The 13,938-nt window shown below is 44.7% G+C and overlaps 1 protein-coding gene across 6 annotated transcripts in view; it reads left to right on the top strand.

Annotated features, from left to right (window-relative positions):
- APP (amyloid beta precursor protein) overlaps positions 1 to 13,938 on the top strand; it is a 237,348-nt gene that overhangs the window by 60,203 nt on the left and 163,207 nt on the right. For all 6 annotated transcript variants that reach the window (XM_037065134.1, XM_037065133.1, XM_037065131.1 and 3 more), the window contains exon 3: positions 13,618 to 13,747. In XM_037065134.1, the coding sequence (XP_036921029.1) occupies positions 13,618 to 13,747 (130 nt within the window). The remainder of the gene's footprint in view (positions 1 to 13,617; positions 13,748 to 13,938) is intronic.

The raw sequence follows: 13,938 nt of genomic DNA, 5'->3' as shown, positions 1-13,938 counted from the left end.
TTGTATTTTGGCCCCATGATTTCTCCCGTCCTATCATAAGTCAAGGGCAAGGTTAGAAAGAAAAACTAAAAATTGAGTCTTTTACCTTTGTTTCTGGTTGTAAACCCATATAAAGTTTTATTGGGAAGATAGCTTGACACTTAAGGTTTAAATGAAGTATCTGTTTAATCTGTATTTTATCTCAAACCCTCCAAATTCCAGGCACCTGTACATCCCCTCCCCTTCTTTTCCCAGAAATAGCGGCTGTCCTTCTACCCAGTCATCCTTCCGACATTTGCCTTTCTTCATATTTTGCTGTTTTATTGGCACAGTCAGCACCATTGGAGGATTGTCTTTTGTTTCTTTATCAAGCGTGGAGTGAAGGCTGCTGCGTGCAGACATGTATGAAGACATGCTTGTGAACATGTGTCCTCCCCCGCCACCGGTTCTTACATGGAAGCCCTAACCTATAATGCGGTGGTGTTTGCAAGTGGCGCCTTCGGGCCAGACGAGGTCATGAAGGCGGGCCCTCCTGGGGCAATCCTGGTGGGATTGGTGCCCCTGTAAGAAGAGACACCGGAGAGCTTTCAGAGAGTTTCTCTCTCTCCCTGCTCACATAAGAAGTAACGCGAGGACACACAGAGAAAGTGGCCAGGCCGTCCGTCTGCAAACAAGAAGGGAGCTCTTACCAGAGCGCGGCCATGCCGGCACCTTGATCTCAGACTTCCCGCCTCCAGATTTCTGAGAACGTACATTTCTGCTGCTTAAGCCACCCAGTCTACGGGAATTTGTCGTGGCAGCCTGAGCTAGCACTAGGGCTTACCGTGGGTTCTAGGGGCAAAAGGATTACAGGCTCAGGGTGTCTCTGGGAATAACTGTTGAACAAAGCATTTGTCTGAAACTCAGCTCTGACCCAGCCCTCGCGGCCATTCGTTTACTCACTGCTGTGGACGGCGGGCTGTTGGCGTGGGGGTTGCGGCAGTGTGGACAGGGGCTCGGCTTCCCTCTCTGCCCTGGGAGAACGTCCCCACAGAGGGGTTTGTGGTTTCCTTTTGCAGGGACTGTTTCCTCCCATGGGTGGGATCCTAAAGAAGTTTTTAGGGGAGACTTGGGAGAATCTTGGCCCAAAGTCCAGATTTGCCCTCAATTTATTTTTATCCACTTATGCACGTGGTATGATCATCACTCAATAGTGCAGCAATAAACATATACATGACTAAACATTCTCCAACATGCTAAGTGATCACTAAGTATGCTTTCTGAACGCATTCAGCAAATCCTAGAGTATTTTCTACGTGCCCCTGTGGTAAGCGGTTCCATCGTGGGGTGGTGATGAGTTAAGCCTTCCAGCAATTACACCCTCCCTGCAGTCTTGGTTGAACCTGAGACTGGCTTTAACCAGTAGAAGGGCGTGGACGTGACGTTGGTTCAGTTCTGGGTCGAAGCCTTAAAAAGTTGGAGAAGTTTCTCTTTTCGTGCTCCGGGAAGACAGCTGTGTGGAAAAACCCAAGCAGAAGGGAGGGATGCTGTCATTTGTAGCCCCGCTGACACCACCATGAGAAGAAAGACTGCCTGGTCAACACCCCAGGAGTGTGACAAATTGTACATTATGATGAAGTTGCTAGCTTCCACAGCTTCCAGTGATCCTTGCCTCTCTCCTCGGATTCATGGCCGCATGTAGTCTCCTCTCACACTGCCAGGCTGCCATGAATGACCAGTGAGATATTACAGAAATGATGTTGCATGTGACTTTTGAGGCTAATTCAGAAAAGACATGTGGCTTCAGCCTCGCATGACGTGTGCTGTGGCGGAAGCCAGCTGCCCTGTCACGAGGACACTCAGGAGCACTGTGGAGATGTGCGTGCGTGAGGAATGGAAGCCTCCTGCCAACAGTTAGTACGAGATGGATGGGCATGCGGATGAACCACTTGGAAGTGGGTCCTGTAGCCCAGCAAACTCTCATGAGACAGTGGCTGACATCTTGACTTCACTCCTGGAAAAGCCGGGCTCCCTCCGTTTAGCCACTTCCAGATTTCGAACCCACTATGTGTGATGAGAATTGTTTATTATTTGAAGCCATTCAGTTTTGGGATAGTTTGTGTATAATAATAGATGACCACAACAGACATTCCCTGGATGATTATTTCCCTCTGTGGTCTTTGAGAGAAAACAGCTCCTTTCCTCCGTTCTATATGAGATGGAGAAAGTGCTGCTATCGTGAAAACAACTCAAAAATAACTGTAAATTATTCATCATTTGACAGCCTAAAGTGGCCACTTGCCTTCATGAACTATTGTGGTACCAAAACATTGACCAAAGGAACCAGCCATCTCAAAAATATAAACAAAACTAGGGTAATATTCCTCTTGAAACATATATTAAAACCTAGAGACAAAAATGAAAATCTTTAGGTTTTATTGTCCTCTTGAATGAAATGTTTTTTTTTCTTTTCTTTAAAAAAAAACGTTTTATTTAAACTAAGGGCTTTAGGATGGGAAAAGAAAAAAGTGAAAGTATATTTTAGTTCTTTATTCCTTTACCAAATATTTATTAGTGCATTCAGGATCGTATTTTGTGTCATGTTTGCTGAATGGCAGGGAAACGCCACTCTCGGCTGATGAGGAACTTACATAAATATACAATGAGAGAAATTGAAAACAGCACTTAGAAAAGTGAAAAGGTGGGATGAGGCTGTAAGAGGGTCTTGATTATAAATCTGGGGATTTGGAGTCTGATTCTGGAGGTAAGGAAGAGCTCCAGTAAGGGATTAATACCCCAAATATATAAAAAAACTCATCCAACTCAACACCCCCCCAAAATAAACAATCCAATGAAAAATGGTCAGAGGACCTGAACAGACACTTCTTCCAAGAAGATAAACAAATGACCAACAAATACATGAAAAGATGCTCCGCTACACTCGCCATTAGGGAAATGCAGGTCAAAAATGAGATACCACCTCACACCTGTTAGAATGGCTGTCATTAGCAAGACAGGCAGTAACAAGTGCTGGCGAAGCCGTGGAGGAAAAGGAACCTCTGTCTCATTCATGGCCGGTGGGGATGTAAACCGGCACAGCCACTATGGAGAACAGTGTGGGGGCTCCTCAGAAAATGAAAAACACAGTTACTGTGTGACCCAGTAACCCCACTTCTGGGTATCTACCTGAGAAAATTTGAGAATACTAATTCACGAAGATATGTGCACCCCCACGCCCACTGCAGTATTATTTGCTGTGGCCAACACGCGGAAACAACCGAAGCGTCCTTTCACAGAGGATTGGATAGAGAAGACGTGGTCCCTATGCACGGTGGGATGCTCCTCCGCCAGAAGAGAAGGGAAATGCCGCCATTTGCAGCAACTTGGAGGGACCTTGAGAGTATTATGCCAAGCGAAATAAGTCAGACAGAAAAAGCTAGGAACCATATGATTTCACTCATATGTGGGATATAAACTGAAATTCATGGACACAGACACCAGTGTGGTGGTTCCCAGAGGGTAGGGGACAGTCAGATAGTAAAGGGTAGAGGGGGTAAATATATGGCGATGGGAGGAGAGCTGACTTTGGGTGCTGAACACACAATGTACAGATAATGTATTTGAACCTATGTGATTTTGTTAGCCCATGTCATCCCAATAAACTTAATAAAAATAAGAGCTCTGGGATTGTTTCTAGTGTGAGTGTTTTCTGGTCCAAACACCTTTAGAAGTATCAGCCTGTTACCCAAGGATGGGTTAGAGGGGGAGAGGAGGGATTCAAGATGTTAGTGGTAAAAGGAATGTGAAAAAGATCATCCTGATTGAGTGCCTGGTTGTGTACAAGATGCCGTGATAGGGGAGCCCCTGGGGTCAAGTGCATTGAAGGGGGAACGTGGGCCTTGGTATCAGACAGAACTCCCTTCAAATCCAGCCTTTGCTCTTTGCCACCTGAGCAATGCAGAGAGCTGCCTAATCAGTCCTAGACCTCCCTTTATGACAAGAGCACAGAGATCCGTTGTTAGTTTAAAGCTGTCATATTAAAGGAGAAATTGTATGAGCTCCAGCACTGTTCTTTTTTTTTTTTAAGGAGAGAACTTAAAACAGGCTCTGCCCCCTCTCCCTCCCGAACCTTCAGCGCACCTTGCATGAGGTAGGGGCTTGCAGCAGGTGTCTGTGGCTCTGCAAACTCACCCTGGAGAGCAGCTCTCTGGAGGGAGTTTGGAACAGGTTAAGCCTCCAGAGCTGGCAGCTGGGAAGGAAGACAGGTGAATGTGGCTTTGTTTATCACCCCTTCTGCGAGATAATGGGTGTGCTTTCTTTCTTTTCCACGGCAAACAATACATGTTCTCTGCTTCTTCAACCTTCTTGCTGTGAATGAACAGTTGTTTTGTCTGTGAATTAACAGGATCACCAGACAAAGCATTCCAGCACCAAACAAAACAAAAACTGTCCGATGAGCTGAGTCAAGCCATTTTCTTTGCTCAACTTTCTGCTCTAAAACATAGAACCGAACGTGGAATTCGCAGACAAGAATTGTTTCTCAACTTTGTTTTCATTCTGCGGTAGTATGGAGTTAAAATTCATTTAAAGGATAAGCAACAATGCAACCTTTTAAATCTAACCATTTAGCATACTGTCCCCGCCGTGTTGTGGCAAAGCCATGGTGCGCTCTTGGCCTCTAAGGGTGTTTTGCTGTGTGTGCATCCACCTTCGTAGGCTTAAAACTGACCCCCTAATTACAGGCACATAAACATTGGTTTGGGAAAGATCCAAAAATTCCTATTAGGTGAGACAATTTTTGTATCAAGGTATTTGTCTATCTATACATGAGAACGGATATGTTTTATGCATTAATGATCTGTATAAATAGAGAAATTGCACACAAATCACAATAGTATTTAGAGATAAGTGAGATAAAAACCAATTGGGACTTTTTTTTACAGTTGTTATTTAATCAAATCAATGTTTGATTCAACATTTCTCCTTGTTTTTTATCTCATTCCTAAAAGCATGTTCAGTTATTACAGATTTGCAGCCATACTGTACTTTTATAATTGGCATGTTGTTAAAAAATGAGAAAACTAGCATAAATGGACAGAATGAGAATCTAGGCTACACGTGTGCACACGTTTGTGTTTTCGCATTTGTGTTTCCACAACTTATTTTGGTGGGCCCCTCTCCCCCACAGTTTGTTTCCACCCCACCTTCAGCACATAGGAAGAAAACTGGTAGCAAGCGAGGTTCATGGATGGTATTTTCCAAGTCCAAGTACACGTGTGTGTGTGTGTGTGTGTGTGTGTGTATATATATATATATATACATACTTACATACAATGTGAGCAGTAGACTTGGGTCTGATTATTGGGAAATAAGCTAATGCCTCGCATGCAGCATTTTCTGTCCTTGCTTCAGGTTGTCATTGTTCAAACACAGCACCGCTCAGGCGTCCCATTATTTCGTCCCATTATTACCGTGGTGTTTCATCAGCTGCACATCGTGTCTCAGCACCTCATTAAAATTGTGAGCAGGGAAGTTTGGGGTTGGTTTCCAGTTCTCTTCCTCAATGAAATTAGTTATTCTGTTTCCAGTATCCCTCCTGATTAAAAGAATTTATGTTGAAAACAGTTTGATAGGATTTTTCTTTGTTTTTGGAAAGTTTAAAGGGGAAATTGCCTCATTTTAACCCAGAAACAGGAGTGTATTGTCTGGCACATCCTTTCTTGTTTAGCTACCGGAAGTGTAAGTAGTTTGAAACTCATCCTTGAGGGATTCCTGGAGTTGCTCACACGTGGCTCCTACTTGCAGTCAAGTTTCACCTCTGCCAGGTTCATCTTCTGGGGGGTGGGGTCACATGACTGTCTACACGTAAACCAGTTGCAATTATTATATATGTTCCTTATTCTCCTCTTGGATATGCTTTTTGACAAAGCAGTTAGTGCATGAAAGCTCTAAGAGCACACTGTCCCATATTAGGCTACCTCTGTACCATTTTGCTGTAGAGTTTTTGATTCTTTCATGGTCATGTTCACACGTGCTAAGTGCAGTCATGCATATACAGTTGGGATCTTGGTTGATGTTGTATTTGTTTTATTTGCTTGGAATATAAATTTAGAAATTTGACTCTTCCCACTGGGCTAGTTTTTTTTCTTTTCATTTTTTCATTCAAAACTTCGAGCATGTATACAAAGGAGAAAGAATAGTAGAATGAACGCCCCATGTCGCTATCTATCACTTAGCTTCCGTAATGATCAAGTCTAGTCAGGCAGGTTCCCACAGACCCCTGGAGTGCAGGTGCATTATTCTGCCCCCTTCAAGGTCGGGGTGAGTTTTGGCCAAGCGGCCTGCCTGTGTGGACGGTTGCTATCGCTTTTGCAGAGCTCTAAATTGTCTAAGGGGAATGTTACTTCCTGAGTATTTAGAGTGCCATTTTATTAACACAACGTAATTGCTAGCACTTTTTTTCATGAAGAGAAACATCCTTGAGAGTCTGTTTAAAAATTGATTTCAGCCCTGGCTGGTGTAGCTCAGTGGATTGAGCACGGGCCGTGAATCAAAGGGTTGCCGGTTCAATTCAGGGCACATGCCTGGGTTGTAGGCCAAGTCCCCCAGTAGGGGCCACGTGAGAGGCAACCACACACTGATGTTTCTCTCCCTTTTTCTTTCCCTTCTTCTCTCTCTCTAAAAACAAATAAATGAAATTTTTAAAAATAAATAAATAAAAATTAATCTCAAAAGGTGAAAGACTAGGAAGAACTGTAAGTAAATTATTTTCAGAATTAATAACAATTCTAATTAACTGCTTTCCGGGGCTTTTCCTAGCCGCATTTGATTTTGTGTTCTTGAAACATCCGTGGTCTTTTGGAATTTAGTTGTATGTAAATAAAACTTTGGGTATTAATCCTTTATTCCAGGTGGCTTGTTTGCAAAGGGTTTTCGAGGGATCCTCTACTTGCTCTTAATATTAGAAATAGAGGAAAGTTTCTGTAGGAGAACTCTGACAATGTAGGTCTCAAATAAATATTTTTCTATTTCTGTGTATGTAACCGCACGTTCTTGGCTCTCTTAAATATCATCAATTTTTTTCTTTGCGATACGTATTTAACAACTTAAATGTCATCTTGTTGGAGATTAATATGTTTCCGATTTGGATAGACAGAGGGGGAGAAAGACTTCAGTTTTTTTAAACTTGAAAATGTTCTGATGGTAATCAAATTTTAAGGCATTTTTCTCCAGGGAGCAAAACCAATTAGGCTACCAACGGTGACCTTCTAATATGAATCTAAGATAGTTTCTGTTTTACCATTCTCTTTGCTGTTAGCATTTGGAGTTGCTCCAAGTCTCTTTTTGAAAACAGCAGCATGTTTCTATGGTCAGAAGAGTAGGCAGCTTCTCAGGTGCCTGGACCAACGGGGTGGGTCCTCTTAGCCTAAGTGAGAGCCTGACTCAGGTGTTCCCAAGCATTTTTCTCAGCTGTGTAATTATTAGCATTTATGTACAGCTTCTGACATAGGATGCTACTGTTCATGTAACTTGACATAATGTGTTTGGAAGGATAACATTAGAAGCCACTAAGATGCTTGTTTTTCTCAAAAAGACCGTAATCCAACTCCAATCTTCTACTACTTAGATTATCTTATTTAGAAGATACATTGATAATACCCCGTGGGAGGGTAATAGATACTGACTTTCCTTCCCAGAATGGATTCTGAATTTACCCAGAAATGTTCACCAACTATGTATCAGGAACGTACTGTGCTACTGTAGTGTCGGCCATTTTTGAGGGAACACAAACAAGAACCATATTGTCCCTGCCTTCAAGGAGTGTTTAGTCCTGATAGGGCAGGAAGGCACGTGAGTGTCAAGAGAAGGCAGAAAGTGGTGGGTGATCAGGAAAACGTAGTCCGGTAAAATGCTTTGGATACAGACATTGAGGATTTGTGAACCTACATTGGAGCTAGGCCTTTCCCCGGCATTTTGTTCAAAATAAAGCTAGCAAAGTAGCTTATGTTTGAAAGAGGGGCTACTGAAGGGGACCTGTCACGCCTCCCTGGGGTAATAGATAATCAGGCTTGTCTGTCCCTGTCTGATCTTTCTCTCGTCTGTCTGTCTGTCTCAGCTACCAGGCTCTCTTATCTTAGTTCTTTCTCTGCACATCTTCCTGGTCTCCTGTGGCAGACCAGCTGCCTCTTCCAGATGCCTTGTTCTTCACCCGCCTGCGGTCTGGCCTTGACTTATCCTGCCTGCCGGGTGTCCCCCTCATCTAGCTAGAGCCCGTCTGTGCTGCTAGCTCAGAACTCCAAGAAGAGAATGCAGTTTACCCTTTGTTTTCTGGTGGCTGGAATCAGCTACCAGGATGGAGCTGCAAATTGAAAGTATTCACTAATGAGTTCTCCTGCTGAGGGCTGTGGGCGGGGGCTCCACGGGAAAGAGCCTGGGCTCCACAGCCTTCTGAGAGCCTTAAACAAAGATAATGAATGGGGGGCACCCTAGGGAGGTGACCGGTGCCAGGCTGTGTTTTCTACGCTTCAGTAAAGTGCATTTTCACTGGGAAGGCAGTACAGCTCTGTGTTTAACGCCAATGGGAGGCACACTGTGATAAACACCAGAAAGCATTCCTGCAGGAGGCCACAGGGGTTAGCATTGTTGTCCAGGGGCCTGGCGGAGGCTTGTCCACATGGGAGGACCCCAGTGGGGGTGTGCAGTGTTGTGTAAAGGTCTTAGGTGAGAGTGCGTTTGAAGCTCAGTGTATGTATTTATTCAATGACTGGACTGTGCAGCTAAAATTTAGGAAGATTTGTAGGAACTGAGGGCAGTGTGCTTTTCAAGGAACTGACACAGCCCTGGATTTGCTTCTTTAAGTTTTTATTAAGATAACTTTGTAATTATCCAGTCTTTTGTAATAACCAAGAAAATAGATACTCATAATTTGGGTTGGAAAACATGCAAATTAAATAGCTAAAGGAACTCATGTACTTGTTTCCTATGTTATGATCTGAGATGCAGCAAAGAAAATAGAAGACATTGAACTGATGCTTATAATTAATTATAGTGAAAGTCAGGGACTTAACAACCACAAGCACATTTGTGTGTCAAATTATTTTAATTTTTACTCTTGCCTAAAACTATGAGCTATGCTATTGTTCCAACATAAAGTGCTTATTTGTCTCTGGTCATATACTGGAACTGCTCAATTAGACAAACACAAAAACTAAGTATATAGGACTTGAGATTTTTGTCAGAAACTTGAACCTTTTTTTCATTATGTTCTTTGTTCTGTTGTTTACTTTCCAAGGTGGGGCTTGCTTTTGCCGTGTAATCACTTCTACTGGGACAGGCTCGTTTCAAAAGAAATGTCATGACCGTGATTGTCGATGTCCCTCCCCCTTTTTAAATAAACATTAATTTAGAACAACACAATTTTATTATCTCTGGCAGATCCAAGTTAATGGCTGCTTGTCTCTGAATAAAAGTAGGTGGGACCAGTTGAAATGACTGTTGCCATTCCTTCACAGGGCGGTAGGTAAATGGTGCCTGGGGTTTCCGTGGTTCGGATTTTATATAACCTCGTCCATCTGCATAGGAACCGTGGCCGTTGTCAGCGTTCACGGGAGGAAAGTTGAAAAGCAGGGAATTACACGTGTGCCCTAGATTTCTGTGGTGGGCACTAAAGCAGATTCTGTTTTGCTGATCACTTCATGAAGCCCCGGTGATCTTTAGGAGAGAGGCCCTGTTCCCAGAAAATTAGCACCGGAATATGTCCCTGCCCTGCGTGGCAGCTGTTCCCCTAGGACACGGACCATGGGACGCCTGGTGAACCGGAGACCCTTTTCGCCTACTTACCAGTGTGTAGTGTGCACACAGTGTTTTTGGTTTTGTGCTGAAAAGAAGACAATGTGACTTGACTGCCTGCCACCAGGTTTGTAGAAAACCGAAGGCCCCTGGGAAAATTCTCAGCGGGGTAGTATTTCCTCGAAGTGGCAGCTGGAACCTTTTTGGAAAAATGCAGTAACTCACACTTTACTGCACATAAAGTCTTGTCCCTCAGGGCGAATTCTCTGGTGTCACAGAGTTTCTGACTCATGAGTGCTGTACTTTTGCGATACAATAAACAAGGGAAGGTGGTGGGAGAATTATATTCCTGTGCAGAGAACCACTTCACCTGTCATCATATAGAAAAAGGCCAGGGGGTTATTAAATTTTTAGTGGCACTTTTCAAGTGGGGCATTATCTGAGACTGCAGTGCATGCGCTGTCATGCCAGGATACCTAAGTACAAAATAAAATGAAGGGAAGGGAGCCGCTTCCATTGGGCGCTAAGAAAAACAAAAACACTGGCATTGTTTTCGAAGAATGACTTTCTCAGTCCCCTCCCCAGGATGCTGATTCGGGTGTCTTTGTGTGTGTGTGTGTGTGTGTGTGTGTGTGTGTGTGTGTGTGTGTGTTCTCACAGCACATGCTTTCCACACAGAATTAACCCCCCATGACACCCATCAGTGCCTTATTTTTTATGTTTTTTAAATGCACTATTTTTTAGAGCAGTGTAGATTCACAGCAGAATTGAGAGGACAGTACAAGAGATTTCCCACGAACACTCTGCCCCCCACACGCACAGCCTCCCATTGTCAAAGGCCCCCACCAGAGCAGGGCGCTTGTTACCATCGTTGACTCCTCATCACCCAAAGTCCATAGTTTACGTCAGGGGCCGCCGAGTTTGGGGCGTGTATGCGTTCACCATTACAGTGTCATACCAATCCTTCCACTGGCCCGAAAAGCCTCCGTGCCCCTCCTACTCGTTCATCCGCATTTGCCTTTTCCAGAATATCATGTAGTTCACTGGTCCCCAGCTGTTTTGGCACCAGGGACCAGTTTCGTGGAAGATCCTGTTCCCACAGAGTGGGGTGGGAGGTGGGGGAGTCAGGAGGGGGAGCTCAGGCAGGCAGAAAAGAGGGTCGCGTCCACAGATGGGGAGGAGACACCTCCCTCCTGTGGAGCCCTGATATATTTGGGATCACACAGCATGAAGCCTTTTCACATCGGCTTCTTTCACCAGTACTATGCAGTTGTCGGGGAGAGGGACTCCCCTCCTTCTACCCTTCTCGCTGCTGGGCTGCTACTAAAATGGGCACAACGCAGAAGGACGGGAAGATCCCAGGTTTTATTGCTTGTAATAGGAGAATTAAAAGGGTAATTCTCTGTAAGCGTAGAGTTGTAAAAAAAAGAAGTTTTACATAAAGAAACAATAAATCATCCAGGGAATCTGACCAGACAAAGAGCTAGGTTTGGGGAGGCACAATAAGGGATTGAAGTAGAATGGGTATAGGGCAGTAAAGTTACCAAAATTCCCAAGGGTTCGTGTATATGGGCTTCTTGGCTCTGGATTCTTTGCCTCTGGTGACGAGGCTGTCTCCTCCTGAGACCCTCTGCCCCTCAGGCCTTCTGCGCCTTCCCCAGCACCGAAGGCACATTTCACATGGGGATTTGTCTCCTGCATTGCGAGTCAGAGCGCTTCTGCCGCTGTGACTGCTGCTTGTCAAGTTACTTTAATCCAGATTAAGTCATAGGCCATTGTGGGATATTTGGGGGCGGAGTGCTTTGTGCCCCAACACACTGAAGGCTCCTCCGTGTCTTTTCGTGATTTGATAGCTCGGGTCTTTTGAGTGCTGAGTGACCCACTGTCTGAATGTACCACGGGTTCAATGTCTTATTTTTGAAAACTGATTTACCTCAGGGCTGGGCCTAAGGGGAAGTAAGTGAGGCACTCAGGAATAAAGATTAAATAATATTTTAGTTCTGTATTTTAAAATAGCGACATCAGTGTCAACTTTTCAGTGAACGAAATATCAACATTTTAAAGATAGGATCCGGGCAGGCCTCTCTGGCTGTCCCTAGCAGTCATCAGCAAACCCCCCGTAGCCATACCCCGCACCATGGGCATCGTCTTCTTGCTCTGAAACCTGGGTCTGCTCCACAGGTACTGCTGCCCGCGTAGCCCTCTCGGGTAGACGTCCTTCTCTCGCAGTCCTCGTGGAATTGTGCCGGGAGATGTGGATGTCCTCCTTCCTCCACATGTTCACCTCCAAACCCATCTTCTCTCCTCCCTAAAACCTCCACTGCCCCAACTTTGAAGTGCACCTTTCTCCTTGTTGGTCATCTGTAGCTCTCCTTCATCCTCAAAGGCATTCTCTCTCTTGTCTTTGAAGTTTTAGCTCATGGCTTCCTGTCATCCCAAGAACTGCCCCTTCCGGGACTCGTACGTGATTTCACCATGAACCTCAGACATGCTTCCCCTAGTGTGGTTTCTCAGTTCCCTGGTTTTCATTCCTCCAGCCACCTTGCTTCCATCAGCCGCTCTCTCTGACGGTCATATCACACTCCTTGCGATGACTGAATACTCTTAACTTGTCCCAAATCACAATATCAACTGTCAGACACACTGCTTGCTACTTCTAGTCACTTCACTTTCTCCAGTAGCTTTATGCTAAAGTTCTGTAGCCCAGACCTTATGCTGCAGCCTTTTTGTCGGGTTTCCCCCGTCCCTGTTCTCCCTTCCCTCCCCCCCCCCCAGATTTCATGGCCTATCATTCTAAACATCCCTAGCTATCTCAACTCCCTTAATGTTGCTCTCTTAATTGTACTTCTCTGACAGACTAGTACTGCTGGTGAAATGCAAGGTTTCTGTAAGGGACAACTCTTTGTAGAAAAAAATTCTTTTTAAATATTTTATTTATTTTTAGAGAGTGGAAGGGAGGGAGAAACATCAATGCGTGTTTGCCTCTCATGTGTCCCCTACTGAGGACCTGGCCTGTAACCCAGGCATGTGTCCTGACTGAGAATTGAACCAGTGACCTTTTGGTTTGCAGTCCAGTGCTCAATCCATTAAGCCACACTAGGTATTTTCTTTCAAATGGTATTTTCTTTCAAATATCTGCTCGTTATTAACAAGCAGAAATGATTTGATATTTCACAAATATATATTGCTTGATCCAAATTCCACATTGCACTCCAAGTGGTCACTAAGCACGATGATTTACTAAGAAGAGTAAAGAGTGAAGGGCTGAAGCTAATTATCAAGGGAAGAAATTCATAAATGCAATTTTTTATCTAAATGACAGACCTGGTAATTGTCTGATGAATTGTTTATGTAAATTACTTTGAGTAAAGAGGATTTTTTTATATAGAAAGCTTGCTCTGTATCATATCCTGTGTGTAGAATATGTGCCTACAATCAGTAAGATAGGACTGGGTCGAATTTCAGTAAAGGTTCTCTGTCCAGGCGAACCTACTAACTTTATTTAGGATATGATAAAATATAATTCTCACGCCAGTTTACTTTCCACTAAAAATGACCCTGTGCTTAGGAGTGGATCCTCTCCCCCCATTTCTATTTTTATCTCCTCGGGGGGAAAAAAATAATTTAAGCCTGAATAGGTGCTGTAAAATAATACAGTCACGTTGCTTAATGTTTTTGAATGGAATGGTGAGGTGCTTGTCACTGGCGTCTTTTCCTTTCCTTCGCGCTGCTTCAGCTTGATTGGACAGCAGGGCCTGCGTGAGTGTGGGAGACAGAAGTACATTCAATAACAGGGGTGGTGGGTCAGGCGCTTGCTCAACCCAGCCCCTGCCTCCGGTTAAGACTGACCGTTTGACTGTGCTCCCCCAGGTGTACCCCGAGCTGCAGATCACCAACGTGGTGGAGGCCAACCAGCCAGTGACCATCCAGAACTGGTGCAAGAGGGGCCGCAAGCAGTGCAAGACCCACGGCCACATGGTGATCCCCTACCGCTGCTTAGGTGAGCCTGTCCGCCCTGGCCCTGGGCCGTGGGGTGGGGAGGAAGGATGCTCTGGTTAGCACGGGTACACAGGCTCTTCCTCCGGCATACTGCCACTCTTTGCTGGACTGCATGTCAGGCGTTAAGGTCGCCTGTGTTCTGACAGTACAGGAGACATATGTGGAAGTTCCTGGCGCAGAATGAATTTCCCC

Source organism: Sturnira hondurensis, unplaced genomic scaffold (genome assembly GCF_014824575.4).
Source record: "Sturnira hondurensis isolate 20B ecotype Veracruz unplaced genomic scaffold, ASM1482457v3 Scaffold0015596, whole genome shotgun sequence".
Taxonomy (NCBI): Eukaryota; Metazoa; Chordata; class Mammalia; order Chiroptera; family Phyllostomidae; genus Sturnira; species Sturnira hondurensis.
Note: the sequence above shows the minus strand (reverse complement) of the source record. Positions and strands in the feature narration are given on the sequence as shown.